Source organism: Chenopodium quinoa, unplaced genomic scaffold (assembly GCF_001683475.1).
Source record: "Chenopodium quinoa cultivar QQ74 unplaced genomic scaffold, ASM168347v1, whole genome shotgun sequence".
NCBI lineage: Eukaryota > Viridiplantae > Streptophyta > Magnoliopsida > Caryophyllales > Amaranthaceae > Chenopodium > Chenopodium quinoa.
Genome location: NW_018743850.1, coordinates 1,532,737 through 1,549,006, shown reverse-complemented (window position 1 = coordinate 1,549,006; position 16,270 = coordinate 1,532,737). Strand labels below are relative to the sequence as shown.

General features: G+C 34.4%; 1 protein-coding gene across 1 annotated transcript in view; it reads left to right on the top strand.

Moving 5' to 3' along the window:
- LOC110686262 (putative vacuolar protein sorting-associated protein 13D) overlaps positions 1-14,111 on the top strand; it is a 14,478-nt gene extending 367 nt beyond the window's left edge. Inside the window, exons 2-16 of the mRNA XM_021862879.1 lie at positions 509-625; positions 942-1,212; positions 3,827-3,940; positions 4,181-4,282; positions 4,479-4,529; positions 4,609-4,782; positions 4,867-5,192; positions 5,274-5,642; positions 5,726-5,789; positions 7,259-7,405; positions 8,805-8,909; positions 11,319-11,429; positions 11,505-11,609; positions 11,702-11,771; positions 13,117-14,111. Coding sequence (XP_021718571.1) covers positions 509-625; positions 942-1,212; positions 3,827-3,940; positions 4,181-4,282; positions 4,479-4,529; positions 4,609-4,782; positions 4,867-5,192; positions 5,274-5,642; positions 5,726-5,789; positions 7,259-7,405; positions 8,805-8,909; positions 11,319-11,429; positions 11,505-11,609; positions 11,702-11,771; positions 13,117-13,814 — 2,824 coding nt within the window. The 3' untranslated portion in view covers positions 13,815-14,111. The remainder of the gene's footprint in view (positions 1-508; positions 626-941; positions 1,213-3,826; positions 3,941-4,180; positions 4,283-4,478; positions 4,530-4,608; positions 4,783-4,866; positions 5,193-5,273; positions 5,643-5,725; positions 5,790-7,258; positions 7,406-8,804; positions 8,910-11,318; positions 11,430-11,504; positions 11,610-11,701; positions 11,772-13,116) is intronic.
- Positions 14,112-16,270: the final 2,159 nt, after the last annotated feature.

The window sequence follows — 16,270 nt, the reverse complement described above, 5'->3', positions numbered from 1 at the left end:
GGTCAGGTTCAGGTCAATTTTCGGGTCGCCGGTCGGGTAATTCGGGTCGGGTCAGGATTGCTAGGTAAAAAAAGCCTGCCAAAATTAACCTGCCAACTTGCATATTATTTCAGACATTCAAGTACCCTTGAATATTAATTGCTACTAGCAATTACAATATGCTTCGTCATTGATCATTTGGAATGTGAAGAGTTTCATGAATTTGTGATTTACTACATACAATTTGTGTTGAAACTTGAAAGTATACTTCACGTACTTTGTCAAATTGAGCCTTTCCTTAACCCGTTAACCTATCATGTAATTAAATTGATTATGTTTCAATATGCTCTGTTGGGCTTGGTAAAGTATTAACTACAGTGGGAAAGGATTGAGTTCAAGATGTGTTAGAATACTAACTTAGTAAGTCTTATGCCTAGAGTGAGCTATTAGTGTTGATGCTTGGCACATATATGTGCAATTAGCTGATATTTTTTCTAAGGTATTCTTGGTTACCTTGTTTCTTTTGCAGATATGTGATCAGTAATGCATGCAGCAAGCCTTTGTGGTATAAACAGAAGGACACTGATTTTCTTGTCCGTTTAGGTGTTGGGCAACACTCTCATCTCCACTGGATAGATACTACAAGGTATAGTGAACTAAAATGTGTTCGTGCTTTAAGTTTGGCACACAAAATCTGGCAATAATGAATTCAAAGAGTGACATACATGCTTAGTGAAGCTTGTGTGGCTTTAATTCCCCTACAAATGGATCTGCTCTTTTATGTATAAGGATAAAAGACTTTTAAGAAAGAATTTCTGTTTGTTGCTTCTCTAATGATGCTGCTGTGTTATGAGGTTTTTTTTTTTTTTTTTTTTTTTTTTTTCCAGCACTTAAATACAGCACCCTGACAGATCAGCAAGTTTGCTTGCTTTTGCTCTAATTGTTTGTTGAACCTGCTGCAGGGAGTTGCTTCTTACTGCCTGTTTTGATGAAACTGGATGTCAGTGGTCAGGCGGCTTTCATCCTGATCATCTGGGCGATACACAAGTGAAAATGCGGAATTATTTTTCTGGTGCATCAAATGTCATTCGAATTGAAGTACAGAATGCTGATGTCATTCAAGATGAGAAGATAATTGACAATGCCATTGGCAAGTCAGGAACAAATTTCATTCTTCTTTCTGATGATGACACAGGCTTCATGCCTTACAGAATTGATAATTTCACTAAGGAGGTATGTAGCTGTCTATTGACTGTCTTTTTTTTTTTTTGAAGAAAGTCTATTGACTGTCTTATTTAGAAAGATTGTTGAAATTTGTATTGTTTAGGACAAAGAAGCATAAGTGGTAGAATTTCTCATCATCTTGCTGGTAATGTAACTTGAAATAGTCTTAATGTGTACCCTCTGTCCCTATCCCTGTGTCAGAGTACCATTTTTTGTCATTTGTAGGGCGAAGTTAACTCACTACTTTTGGAATATATTTTCTTACTAGCTTAGGCCCCATGCAACCCATGTTGTTCCAAATTTTATAAATCATTACAATAATTAGCTAGTTCAACAATTTATTACCAAAAAAAAATTGTCTTTTTTTATGAAGTAATATAACTTTAATTAGTCATGAATACAAACTGACACAACCTATAACAAAGATATTGAGGTTATTGATAAATTAGAAATTGTATAAAATATGATAGTGATTTCAGGACTATAAGATATTTTGTTTTACTTTAAAACAATGAAGTAATTTTGTACATCAATTAGTGACTGTAAATAATCTATTATAAAATACATGATATTAAGAGAGTAAATTTTAAGTTGGTAACCGTAAGATATACAAAATTTAAAATTAAAATTGTGTAAATTTGTTTCTTAATAATAATATCCGCTTAATTTTATATAGGAAAAATTGCATTTTACCACCCCTCGATACACCACCCGTTTTTCTGTTTATTATATTTAACCACCCACAAAATCGCAAAATGTTCCATTTTTAAATAAAAACATCGATTTTCAAGCCAAAATTTACTCTTTTAAGGTTTTGGGAGTCATTTTGGCCCTTTTTGTTTGATTTGAATTTAAAATAGAAAAAACATTATTGGAAATGCCTCATTTTTGCATGCTAAGAATTACCTCAATTTGCGTGACACAAAATGAAGCATTTTCGATACTTTTTTTTTGGGTGTTTTTGACCTCAAATCGGACCCAAAGGGTCAAAATGACCTCCAAAACCTTAATAAAGCAAATTTTGGCACAAAATTTGATGATTTTTAGTTAAGAAGTGGTGAAATCTAACTTTTTGCGTTTTTGTAGGTAGTTCGATATAATGAACGAAAAATTAGGTGGTTAAATCAAAATAGGGTAGTTTGAGGGTGGAATACAATTAATCCTTTTATATATGTAATTGCAAATTTTTGTCTGGTGTATTAAATTTTGGAGGAAAAAAATTGCATTAAATGCACAAATTAAAATTTTATTTATATAAATGTCTGGAAGATTTGGAATATTTTTTAAAATTTTATTATACATGGAAGCAACATGATTATTAAATAGTAAATAAAATATAATAGTGAACTAAATTTTTTGCTATAAGATTCGCCTTTAGTATGTAGGTATAGATTCTTTGCTTATTTTTTTTCAAAAACCGGGATCTAGTATCCCATTTCTGAGAGAGAGACTTATTACTCCCTCGGTCCTAATTTATTCGCCTTTAGTATGTAGGTATAGATTCTTTGATATTGTTGGAGGAATGAAAGTATCTACTGCTCTAGAATTAAGCTCAAAAACGTTGAAACATGTCGGTATTTCTTTCGACTTTTTTTTTTAGAACAAAAAAATTAGGAAGTGTTATCTTGCAAAATAATTAAATAAAGATACAAAAATCCTTCTTGTCTTAAAAATGTTTAGCTATTTACCAACTAAACTGAAGGTCCATAATTATCTTCCTGTCATGTTTGTGCAATAAATATCAAAGGCAATAACATTATTTTTAAAAGTCAAGGTTTATTAGGGTTAATCTTTTTTCGTTTCACTCTCTCCTGTCATTTACCCCCTCTTCATTGTTGCTATATCCCTGCTCCTTCTGACACTCAGAGTACTGGTGATAGTGGGGATGAGGATACTACTGACACATAAAGTTTAAGGGGTTTGCAAAAACTTACCTCAACTAGGTCTACATGTGTACAAGACAACTGAAAAGGTTGTGTTTTGGTCATTCTGGTTGACTTCAATATGCATGTCAATAGCTGAAAAGGTTGGATCAGAGCATCATACATTCATACTGAAAAACTTTTGGAAGTCGTTTCTGTTGTGTACTTTTTTATTTTATAGCTATATATATTCCATACTTATTTCAAATTTGCAACTTTAAGGACTCCATCTTGATACAAACTGGGTAATTTTCTTTGTATCAAAAGGCAAAATTATAAGGAATTCCAGTGTCCATCATAACTTTACTTGAGAAAGTTTTCTTCCTTATTTTCACCATTTTTGTATATTAGTTTGTACTAAGCCCAATAGCCCTTTGATGCTCTGTTGTGGGGCTTTTAATGCCGGTACTAATATTTGTTAGTGTCAACCTTCTTCACTTCCAGCTCTTGGCTTGGTGTTAGTTATGCGTGCTTTTAATCTATTTTAGTTATACTGTCTACATTTTTATGTTTGAGCACTACAAATCTCCCTCGATACCAGTCAACTGGATGAACTAATTACTGCTATTGTATGGGATTTTGAATTGAACACAAATGACACTTTAAATTTTCAAATTTTATCATGTAAGCACTTGTTACTTGATTTTGATTATAGTAAGTTCACAATAAGCTTATGGATGGTGCTCGCATCCACCTTGCAGACACTGCGAATTTACCAACAGAAGTGTGAAACTCTGGAAACTATAGTCCATCCATACACTTCGTGCCCTTATGCTTGGGATGAGCCTTTTTTCCCCCATCGAGTGATTGTTGAGGTATGCAGTCTTTTCCATGTATTCTACTATTCCCCATTTTCCGGCTAATCCCTATCTTTTTGTCAAATTTTCTCAATCTAATTTACCATATCCAGTTTTATGTTTGTTTTAAGTTTTCTGTGATATTCTTCCTCTTGATTCTTTCATTTCTTCTGGAACCAGCCCACTCATTAGATTTGATATGTTATACCATTCCGATTAATGTTTCTCTTATTACTTAAATTTTGATATTGCTGCAAGATCCCTGGAAAGCGCACATTGGGGCGGCTGGGACCATATACCCTTGATGATGTAAAGGAATATCCACCTATAAAATTAGTGTCATCTTCAATGTCGTTAGAGGTACTTCATCTTTAGCCCAAATTTCTGCTTTGCTCATATCATGAACTTTTTCATGCAGCGCTTTATTTGAGAACAAATTGTCTTTCCATGCTGAAAAGCTTGGTGATGCTAATATTTTTACCTCTATCCAACATATTTATTGCTCTTTCTTTCTTTCTTCAATTTTTTATTTCTTTTTTTTTTGGATGTGGAGCAGAGGCATGAAAAGACATTGCTTTCATCAGTCCGTGCAGAGGGTGCAATAAAGGTAATGGTTATATGGTTCAGAATGTGTCCACGATCTATCTGTTCTGTAATCTTCACATGAGTAAATTTGTTTTTTACAGGTCCTCAGTATAATTGATTCAAGCTGTCATGTTTTGGAAGAGGTGAAAAGTCCAAGCTCAATTTTATCCGGGAAAAAAGAAAATAAAGGGGTGGAAATGAATATTGATTACAAGGAGAAAGTATCTGTCAAGATATCATTTATTGGGATCTCCTTGATGGACTCATCTCCTCAGGTATGCTTTTCATGGGATCATATGTGGCCTTATCCCAGCTTCAGCTAGTTTGTTTTCTGATCTCTTCTATATAATAATTATCAGGAGTTGCTTTATGCATCTGCAAAGGACATTAGATTTGATTTTCTCCAGAGTGTGGAGCGACAAAGTTTTTCCTTCCAAATCTTGTCGTTACAAATTGATAATCAATTGCGTGGTACACCATATCCAGTTGTTTTGTCTTTCGATGAAGACTTCAAAGGTAGCCTTGTCAGCCAAATGAGAAATAAAGATGGAGGAGCAAAGACTAAAATTGAAAGTATGATGACTTATGCTGTTGGGATCTCTTCTGAACCTAAGTTATATTTGGCGGCTTCAAAATGGAGGAATAAAGAGATGATGTTGCTTTCATTTGAATACATAAGCTTAAGGTTTGTGCAGTATCATTCAATGTTCTGTCAGATATATTCGCCAAATAATCCTTGTAGACTTACCATTTATATTGTTTACAGGATTGGAGATCTATCTCTTGAGCTAGATTTGGAGCTACTTTTGAAGCTGCTTGAGTTTATTAAGGCTATCCCTTTGTTAAATTCTGATAATCCAGCTTCAGTAACATTGAATGATGATTTATGCAAGCTGGGTGTAGTGGACAGATCTTTTTCTTTTGCTCCACAGAATTCTGAATATTTGCAAACCAATGGGGATCATCAGTTCCCTAAGAATCTGTATACTCTATCTGATAATCACACCAATACCCCATTATTGCCAGAAGTAGTTCCTATAGGAGCTCCTTGGCAGAAAATTTTTCTTCTGGCCAGAAGACAGGATAAGATTTATGTTGAAGCTTTTTCTTTGGCTCCTGTTAAAATGACTTTGAGGTATACAATCAATTGTCTCAGGATTTTTCTCTTAATTTCTTCTACCTGTATTTCTCTTTTGATTACATTTGATGAACCTGCAGTTTTTCAAGCAATCCATGGATGCTAAAATCAGCAGGTTTGTCATCTGGTGAATCTCTCATCCATGTAAGTCCCTGAGATTTAGCATCTGAAACTAAGATTTTGGTGCTTTCTGTGATAGATACTAGTGTTTTATTTTCCTATATTCAGTTGTGGAACTTTCCCTTTCTTCATCTTTAAATGGTTGTTTACCAAATTATAACATGATTGTATGAAATCTTGATAATCATACAAGTGTTTGAGCATAGTTTTTTTTTATGTTTCTATATGAGGAAAGTGGGAAGTATTCTGATTTGAATAAAAGGAAGGCAAACTAAAATGTTTTCAACAATAGAGTGAAATCTTTAATTTTCCAACCCCCCTCTTCCTGCCAGGTGAAAACTGTTGTCCTGTCTCCTGTAGTGCCATCCAAGCTAACAATATAATTACTTAGTGTACAATTAGTTTAGTGTGAACCTCAACAAATACTCATCCATCCTATGAATACCGTCATTCTGTCTTACAGTGTTTTTAAGTCAGTTCGAATTTGAAATACTCCCTTCGTGTCTGTTTAATTTACACACTTACCTTTTCAAGGTTACCAAAAAAGGCATGTTAATATGAGCAAAAAAGTGTGAAAGTGACATGTAAATATTATTATATGTAAGAGTAAAAGTGGTGGGTCTCTTATCTAAAAATAGTAAGTTAAAAGTGGATAAATTAATCATTCTAAAAAGGAAAGTAAACTTAAAGAAAACAGAGGGAGTATAAATTTTCAGTCTGCTTGTGTTGTTGGCTAAATGTTGCTACAATCTAGATTGGTTTCTTATTGTTTAGCTTTGTAATCCTAAGTTGTTTCCTCAATACTGATTACTGATGTACATCACAAAGAAAGTTTTTTAGAAGAGTAGAAAAGAGGTAGTTTAATCTTTAACTTGTGATTAAACATTTATAAAGATGCCTGTGGACCAAAGTGTAGGAAAATATCTATTTTTGGTGAAGACTATGCATAAGTTTGTGTTAACTACTATGCAGCAGCTTCCTTGGATCTGCAAATAATGTACCTTGATCTCTGATACCAATTTTACATAAATTGGAAAAATATAACTCTCTTCTCAGTTCTAAAACTTAGGGTCCCATGATCTCTATCTCATTAGATGATTATCCTACTATCTCTGTCACATCTACCTTTTTTTTACATAAATAACCTTTGATAGTCAAACACCCACTTATTGCTTAAAACGATGTGCTATGATAAGTGAGCAAGCTAAATTTGGTTGTAGAGAGTAGAACTCAATTGGCTCTTATAATTTTTGCTGTCTGATATATGCCTTTGCAGTCGCAAGCTGCTCATGTAATGATATACCTAATATCAAAGCACAAGCCAGCTATTGAGGTTCAATATAGTTCCTATATGGCTTATGACCCTGTGGTGATATTTCATGGTCAAGGATTAGTTTTGCATGGAGCTTTTAAACATTTAATTTGCCCTAGTTTTTAAAGCATTCTGTAGGATAAGCCTGTATGTCTCTTGACTTATTATCTTATGCTCACAGAGAGGTATTATGGCTCTTGCTGATGTTGAAGGAGCGCAAGTATGCCTCAAGGAACTGACCATTACACATCATATGGCTAGCTGGGGATCCATTCAAGAAATCCTCCTCAAGCATTACAGTAGGCAATTTCTTCATGAGATGTACAAGGTACTGCACCTTGTTTGTGTGCCAGTAATAATTTACTTATATCATGCATGTTATATTTTGGGACTAAGGCTTTGTCGTTGTTGTTGTATCATGCATGTTACAGTTTCAGTTTGTTAAAATAAGAAGCGCTTGTAATTATTCAATCCATATCTAAACTGTTTTTCTACTTTTTTTGATGTATGCTTCCTCAGTTCCTTTTTTTTATTAGTTACTTTACTTGAAACACTTTCCATTTTGGGAAATGTTGTATTTCGTATTACTTGCAATATTACTACATTTGGTAATATTTATGCAGTAAAATACCATTGTTACCCTTATTTTATTTTCCAACATTTCCTCCCTCTCTCCTTACCTGCTCTTTCCCAAGCTCAACTAATCCAACCACCAGATTCCACCTCACCTATATTACTCCAGCCACAACTGATGTCAAGCATGCCACTGTTGATCTCAACAGCCACCACTCACCAGTGCCTGCCCCCACCATTCTCAATACTAGTAATAGTAAAGAACAGAAAAGAGAAAGAAACCCCCTATCGTCATTGTCAAAAGGTATATGTCCTTTTGTGTTTACAGTTTGCAATACCACTATTTTTGCACATTAAGAAGGATTTTTTTTTATTTTTTTTTTATTTTTTTTGGGGGGGGGGGTGAAACCAACATTTAGTGAATTTAGGTGAAGGCCTAGACCAGCTCATTCCATCTGCTTATGTGGCATTTGTCTGTTAGAACCTGCCGTGGGGCTATTACTAACTTTACAATCGGAAGTTGCTTATGTTGATTGCTAAATTCAGCTGTTCACTGTAATGTGCCTTGCAAAGGATACATTTAACAATAGTGAGAGTGGATTTCGATCCTATCTCACAATCAAATACAATTTATGGTCCCAATTTGCCACTTTTTTTTTCTAAAATGTCTTTTCTTACAAATTTTCCTATCATATACTTCCTCTGTTTTTTAATACTTGGAACACACCCTTTTTTCACGGTAATTAAGAAAAGTGGGTTTCACGTGATTTAATACACTTAAAATGAGGTTGAGAGATTGTTAGGGGTATTGAGCCAAGAGCTTTAAATAAGGGTAACTTTTACCAAAAAAAAAATTAATTATAGTGTTTTGCAAATATTATGACATTTCCATTTTAGGAAAGTGTTGCAAGTATTAAAAACAGAGGAAGTACATGTTTTGCTTTGAGATAAGAGGATCAGAATAATGGAAACATCAGTTTGTTGCAGAACTGTTTAACCATTTGTAGGAAGTTGCTTAGTTGATAATTCTATTCAATATCGAATTTTTTTTTTCTGCTAGGTGTACTCTTATTTAGGTAACCATGTCTTTATTGAACTATTACTTTAAAGAAAATTCTATCATAATGCTGATATTTTTGCTATTTATGAGTCAGGTGTTTGGGTCTGCTGGTGTGATTGGAAATCCAATGGGCTTTGCTAGAAGGGTTGGGCTTGGAGTCAAGGACTTCTTTTCCGTTCCAGCAAAAGGAGCTCTGCAGGTATATAATGAGTTGAGGATGGCATGAACTTACTGATAACAAATATTGTTTTTGGTTCATTCTTATTTTTGCAACTAGAGTGCTTCCTTTTGCAAAAACGATAATCTTTAATAATGCTCTGGATATATCCTTTGCCAATATAAAGATAATCTTTGATAGTTATTGGGAAATTAGTGGAGATAGATAGTATTGGGGAGGTTACTTAAAAAAAAATTAAAAAAAAAAAAAAAGAAGAAGAAAGAAAGTGTAGTTGAGGATTTGGTTTTGGTGCAAGCTGGATAAAACTGATATTGTTATTTATACTAGAATGTCCATGCTAATTCGCATGATATATACTTTATGGAAAGTACAATATAGGAAGTTATAGGGAAGATAATGGGATTGATAGTTATTTGGGGATTTTCTTTGTTTTTTGTTAAAAAAAAAAAAAAAAAAAAAAAGATAAATTGAGGGTGGAGTTTGTAGAATTTGGAGGTTTGTAGTTAATAATTAGGAAAATGGCTCCTCTATTATCATGTAAGACTAGTGTATGCCTGGGACATTGAAAACATAGAAAAATAAAAGGATATTTATTGAAAAGGAAAAATTGGTAAAAATAATCCCAACTTTTGCTCGTTCGCTCAAAATAATCCCAACTTTGGATTATTTTTAAATAATCCGAACTTTATAGGTAATTCGCTCAAAATGGTCCTAACCGGTCACCTAGTGACACGTGTCACCATGTAATGGTTGGAAAAATATAAAAAAGATAAAACTTATTTAAAAAAAACAAAGAAAAAGTTAAAAAAATAAAAAAAATTAACAGTTCCACCCACAATCACCCTTCCCACCACCAGCCACGGCCGCCTCCCGGATCCCCCCTCTCCCGCAGGCGCCCAAACACCCCTCCCCCGCGCCTGCGCCGGCGATGCCCCTCCCCTACCCCTTGAACACCCCTGTAATACACCGCCACCCCCGCCGCGAGCAGCACCCTTACAAACACACATCAACCACAACCACCACGAAACCACCATTTAGCAGCCCCGCAACACCGCACAACCCGCAACACCAAATAACCACCATCACCACCAGCCTTTTAGCCTAAACCGTCAGCTGCAAGACCCATCTCCACCTCATCACCGTCAGTCGCAACACCCATCTCCACCGCACTGCCATTTTCGCCCATATTAAGCATCACAGCCCCCGCAATCACCAATTTGCCACCTGCAATCAACAATTCAACCACCACGAAACCACCTCAACTCGCAGCACAACCTACAACCGCCGAACTTCCTGCAACCCAGCAACATTAAATCAGTGATTCGACCTTCACCAATCAACAATTTGGGGTGGGAATTGGGTCGTGCAGGAGGTAGGGGAAGGGCGGCGCAAGGGAGGTGGGTTTGGGGGTGGCGTCGACGGTAGGAGGCGGGGGACCGGCCGACCCTGGGCTTTTAGGAGGGGTTTAGGTGTGCTGGGGACTGGGGTTGCGTGGCTGGGTGGGGCTTTTTTTTGTTTTTATTTTTTTTTAAATAATTTGTTTTCAATCAATCATGTGGTGTCACATGTCACTTAAATTTAAAAAAAAAAAATTATCTCTTTATCACGTTACCGGTCTCTAGGGATCATTTTGAGCGAATGACCCCTAAAGTTCGGATTATTTAAAAATAATCCATAGTTCAGATTATTTTGGGCGAACGAGCTATAGTTAGGATTATTTTTATCAATTTTTCCTATTGAAAACCTAAAGGGGTTGAATTATATATATTGCACTAATTTAATAAATAAAAAATAAGTGTTTCTTTGCACTATAAAAACAGGGTTAATCTTTTTGTTGTTTGAAAAATTAGTTGCGCTATTTTATATATTTTTTTGTAACTTTCATCTTGGGAGGTAATTGTACCCAATTTAAGTTTATAATTTTAGATTTATTTAATTGTTTTTTGGGGGTTGGTGTTTGGGGGTCGAATAGGGAGTTTTGAATGTTTATGGAGAGATTACATAATGTTTGAGGGTTGGTGTTATGGAGGTTGTGGTCAAACTTTCTGATTTATATATTGATTATTTTGTTATCATTCTAAATTTCTAATCAAAGCTAGTTTCTTGTCATCAAAAAAAAAAAAAAAAAAAAAATCAAAGCTAGTTTTTTTTTTTTTTTTTTTTTTTTTTTTTTTTTTTTTTTTAATGTTACTATCACCTTGGGGATTATCATACCCAATTTTAATAATTTATCAAATTTAGATTTATTTGATTTTTTTTTTTAGGTTTGGGGTGGTTTGAGCCTTGAGGGGGGTAGGGAGTTTTGAATGTTTATGGAGAGATTGCATAATGTTTGAGGATTGGTATTTTGGAGCTTTGTGGTTGAACTTTCTGATTTATATATTGATTATTATGTAATCATTCTAATCAAAGCTACTTTCCATTTAGCAGAGTCCTTCTGGGCTGATCTCTGGAATGGCCCAAGGCACTAGTAGCCTGCTTAGTAACACACTCTATGCTATGAGTGATACTGCAACACAGTTCAGTAAAGCTGCTCATAAGGTACATAGTAATCAATCATAGGCAATTAGATGGGTAAAAAATGCAGTTTGGTAACTAATAAATTTGTGCCTCTAGGGAATTGTTGCTTTTACATTTGACAACCATGATGCCTCAAAACTGGAACAGCAAAGGGTGGTTACTACATCTCGGAGCAAAGGCGTAATAAATGAATTGTTTGAGGTATGTTAAAGCAAAGCTACTTTAAGCTTCCTTTGATATTCTCTTCATGCTAATAAAAACCCACTTTACAATCAATTATATCTTTTCTCCAGGGACTAACTGGTCTTCTGCAATCGCCTATCAAAGGAGCTGAGAAGCATGGACTGCCGGGGGTTCTATCAGGTATCTCTTATTGGAAGTTGTATAGTGGCATTATCCTTAGAAAAATTTACAGAATAACGCCCCTGTATATAACACTGACAACTGTAAATGAAAAAGTCAAAATGAAATTCCGAAGTTACTATCCTCTACTGAGACTGCCACTGATTTACTCATGGAAATTTAGAGGTGATAAACCATAATCAACATTAGTTAGACGTTGCTGTCGTTGACGATTAAAAAACTTTTCCCAAGTATGAATTAATTGTTTTGCTCCAAAAACATCCTTAACTTCTTTTATCACAATTCAGCCTCTATACAAGCTATTTCCCAATTTGGAGCCTTTTATAGTTAACTTTACTAATGACTATTACTTTAATATACTTCGATGGATATCTGATAAACTTTACCTCCCTTCACACAGCATGCATCTATATGGCATCATGTCGGTTTTCGGAATCAACAGCCTTTGTTATGCTTGTATAATATTCCTAATAGATATCCTGGATGGAAAGAGAGTTTAATGGTAAAGAGAGGGATAAAGCATGGAAAATGAGGAGGGATCCAGGGCATGGAAAACAAATTTGATAAGAAATAGAATTTAATTCAGCTGGAAAAAAAAGTGTGCAAAGAAAGAGAACAAGCTATTAATTTCTTTGAACCTCCCTCAATCAAATGCTACATATTTTTTCTTGCAATACTTTGACTTATGCACGATTCATCTATCCCCCTTTGACTGACTTTGATGATTTGTAGTTAAAGAAAAATATAGTCACGTGGGATCTTGTTAGATTTGCCTCGATTATAGTTTCATAATATTAAATTTTTTATAATTTATGCATATTGGTAATTAAAGATATTAGTGATTGGAATAATGCAATGGCAAGCGTAAAATGAGAAGTTTTGCAAGTAAAATTTTTTTTTTAAAAAATGTAGCTCTTAAAAGTTCCAACAACACCTTAGCCTATAAAAACACTCCTAGACTCATCAGATGATGATTAAGTTCACGACAAGATACGGTAGCTCCAATCCAAAAAATGAGTTTGCATGGAGTCCTAGGCAAAGTTTGTTTGTAAGTGTTGAATGGCGAGAGAAAGATAATGATACATGTGATGAGGAGAGAGATAGAGAGAAATGACAATTTAAACATTTGTTGCACATAATGTGTAGCAACCTTTATTAGTTAATGTTACACAGAATATAAAAACGAAGGTAGATTTATGATTTCATGACACATCTAATAAGGTAAATCTAATATTGATTTGCATCTGCAACCATGACATGCAGGAGAGAAACACTTGAATTTGTGGAAAAGGAAATCATGTTAGCTTTTTCGAGTTGCTGAATTTTGTTACTTCTTGTACTGCAGGATTTGCCTTGGGTGTTACTGGGCTTGTGGCAAAACCTGCGGCTAGTGTACTTGAAGCTACCGGAAGGACTGCACAAAGTATAAGAAATCGGAGTAGGCTTTACCGAACAGGACCGCATCACTTGCGTGTCCGTCTTCCCAGGGCTTTGAGTGCAGAATTGCCCCTCGGATGCTATTCTTGGGATGAAGCGATTGGTACAGCTGTGCTCTTGGAGGTCGATGGTTCAAAATTCAGGGATGAGGTGCTAGTAATGTGCAAAGCACTGCAGGTTGCCGGGGAATTTGTTGTTCTTACTGAAAAACTCATCTTGATTATTGAATGTTCTTGTTTAGTAGATCTGGGAAAGGCAGTGTTTCAAGGAATTGTTGCAGAACCGGAGTGGAAACTGGTAGCTGAAATTGCTTTGGAGAGTGTGATACATCATAAAGTCGATGGAAAGGTTATGCACATTGTTGGAAGCAGTTCGGAAGCCCTGATTGGGAAAAATCAGCATCATCACCATAGATGGACTGGAGGTAGGATGAAGCTATGGAGTAAATCTCCAAATCCACTTCCACTCTTTCAGACTGATTTGGAATTCGCTTCCAAGGAAGAGGCTGAGTACTTCCTGGAAGTTTTGTCGTCTACAATCAAGAAGGGGAGAGAGCAAGGTTGGGGAAAGATGTACCTTCTCCACCAAAGTAATTTAAGAAGGTGAATAGTCCATTTTCTTGCATTGTAAATTTGTAGGTATTTGTAAGAATTGTAACCTGTAAATCCACCCAATTTTGAATCTTCATGTTTCCTTGCTGTTGATTGCAGAGCTAGCTTATGTGTCTCGATTGCACACATTTTGTAAATACGAAGTACAGTATATAGGATTATGTACATACATTAATCACCTTTTATATGTTCATCCAAGTTTTTTTATATTTGAAATTTTCATTAAGATTGATTCACCCAAGATATATCATCATATATACTTAACCAATGTTTTGGGTGAGACAATCGCACATCTACTTATGCACGTTCTGATTTCTGGTCAGATAAATGTTTTTCGGAAATGTTTTGAGTTTGTACTTTTTGAGTTTGTTCTCGGAAATGTTTAAAGTGAAATAGTACAGTACCTTTTATTTTAAACCTCTTATTTGGATATGCACAGTAAATTTGACCAATTAGTGAGACAACCTTTACTAATTTTAAAAAAAAAAAAATATTATAGTATGGTTAGTAAGAGGATATACATACAATTATACTATAACCACTTAACCAGGAGTAAGTATTATATACTCCTGGATCATGGTACTCCATACCTAATACTTGAGTTATTTTGCCTAAACCTTATTTTGCTTAAATCTTGTGTTATTTTGCTAAAACAATATGTTATTTACTTATTTACTTCAACATGTATAAAAAACAGCATGCATGTATTAAATAACTTGTACTTATTTAATAATAACATATATATAAATTGAAATAATAAGTTCACATCAAAATAACATGAATTTTATAAACCTAGAGTACAGTGAAATGATTGACGTTGAATACAAAAAAACAACATGCAAGTATAAAATAACATGTACTCATTTAAAAATAACATATATATATAAATTGAAATAATAAGAAGTTCACATCAAAATAACATAAATTTTATAAACCTGGAGTACCTTGTTACTCCACGAGTAAGATAGAAATTGCGCCTAACCAGTAATCCGTATGTCTGTTTTTCTTTCATTAGGAGGAGATATTTGATCCTATAATCATTAAGATCATGTTCGACAAAACGTTGACATAGAAGAAACTATGATATTAGCTACAAGAATAACTATTAGTTGTGCGTTGTGCAAGTAGCCGTTAACTGTCAATTAGTTCTTATTAAAAATTTCAAAAAAAAAAAAAAAAAAAAGTTCTTATTAAAACACAAAAAAAAAATATCGACTAGCTTTATTTTTCAAAAGTTACTCAATGTGTTGGTTTCCAAGGATACCTAAGGGTGCACCAGTACGAACAGTGGAAGAGTGGGACTATGGAGGGGTTAAACGAGGGAGAGGGAGACTGAAAATGACTTGGTTGGAAAGAGTTAGGAAAGATATGAAGCGTATGGATTTCCGTGAGGATGAGGCATTGAATCGTAAAGGATGGAGGAGGAAGATTTTTGTTGACAACTATACGGAATAATCACTTTTGATTCATGTAACCGACCCCATTTATAGGATTAAGGCTTTGATTGATTGATTGATGTGTTGGTTTCCAAACTAATTCCCTTACAATATCCACTTTTTTATTTTATTTTTTGATAGTCTAAAACCGCCAATATCTATTTTTCTAAAAAAAATAAAAAATTGATATAACCTCTACTGATATTAGACAAATAGAGGTTTTAAAACCACTACTGGTGGAATGTTTGAGATTTAAGCTAACTAAAGTAGTTAGAAAATTGACATCATGTATTAAACTGTTGATGCCATTAGCAATTTTACTTGGTGATGAACAATACCATTGGCGGTAAGAATAAGGAGGGAGCCCCACTTTTATCGTCATGATAAACATGGATTGTCTTGTCTTGAAATTCGTATAAATTGATTAAAATAATAATTTCTTTGACTTAGTGTCTTTCAGCGGTCTATTTTCTTCAATTTGTAAAATTAACGAACATTACTCCGTGAATGCTTCTTTCTTCATTCCTCTTCTTCCCCATTGAAATTGACTTCTGCTTCCTCCATCTTCTTCTTCCTTCCGCATTCTCCACCCCTTCCACACCACCATCTTCGGTGGCTTCGTTGCCAAATTCACGTATTTCATTAGAAGAATCATCAACACACGTTAATATTAAAGACATTTGTTCTTGATGACGAGCATAAGATGTACAATCTAACATCACAGAAAAATAATTGGCTTCTTTGACTTTCATAATAATATTGGATCTAATTCTAGAAGAAAGTACGACAATCAATTCATTTCGAATATCATGAGTCAAGTAATGATGATGAATCTTGCCACTTTTAATACGTTCAACGTGCTCTTTCAATTTCTAGGATCATAAAAAGATCTATTATGTTCAACATTGTCCTCCCTGTTCTTATTTTCCTGTTCAACATTCTCACAATCAACATTACCATCATATAATTCTTCATTAGGATTAACAGAATTTTCACCTTCTTTAGGTTCCTTTTA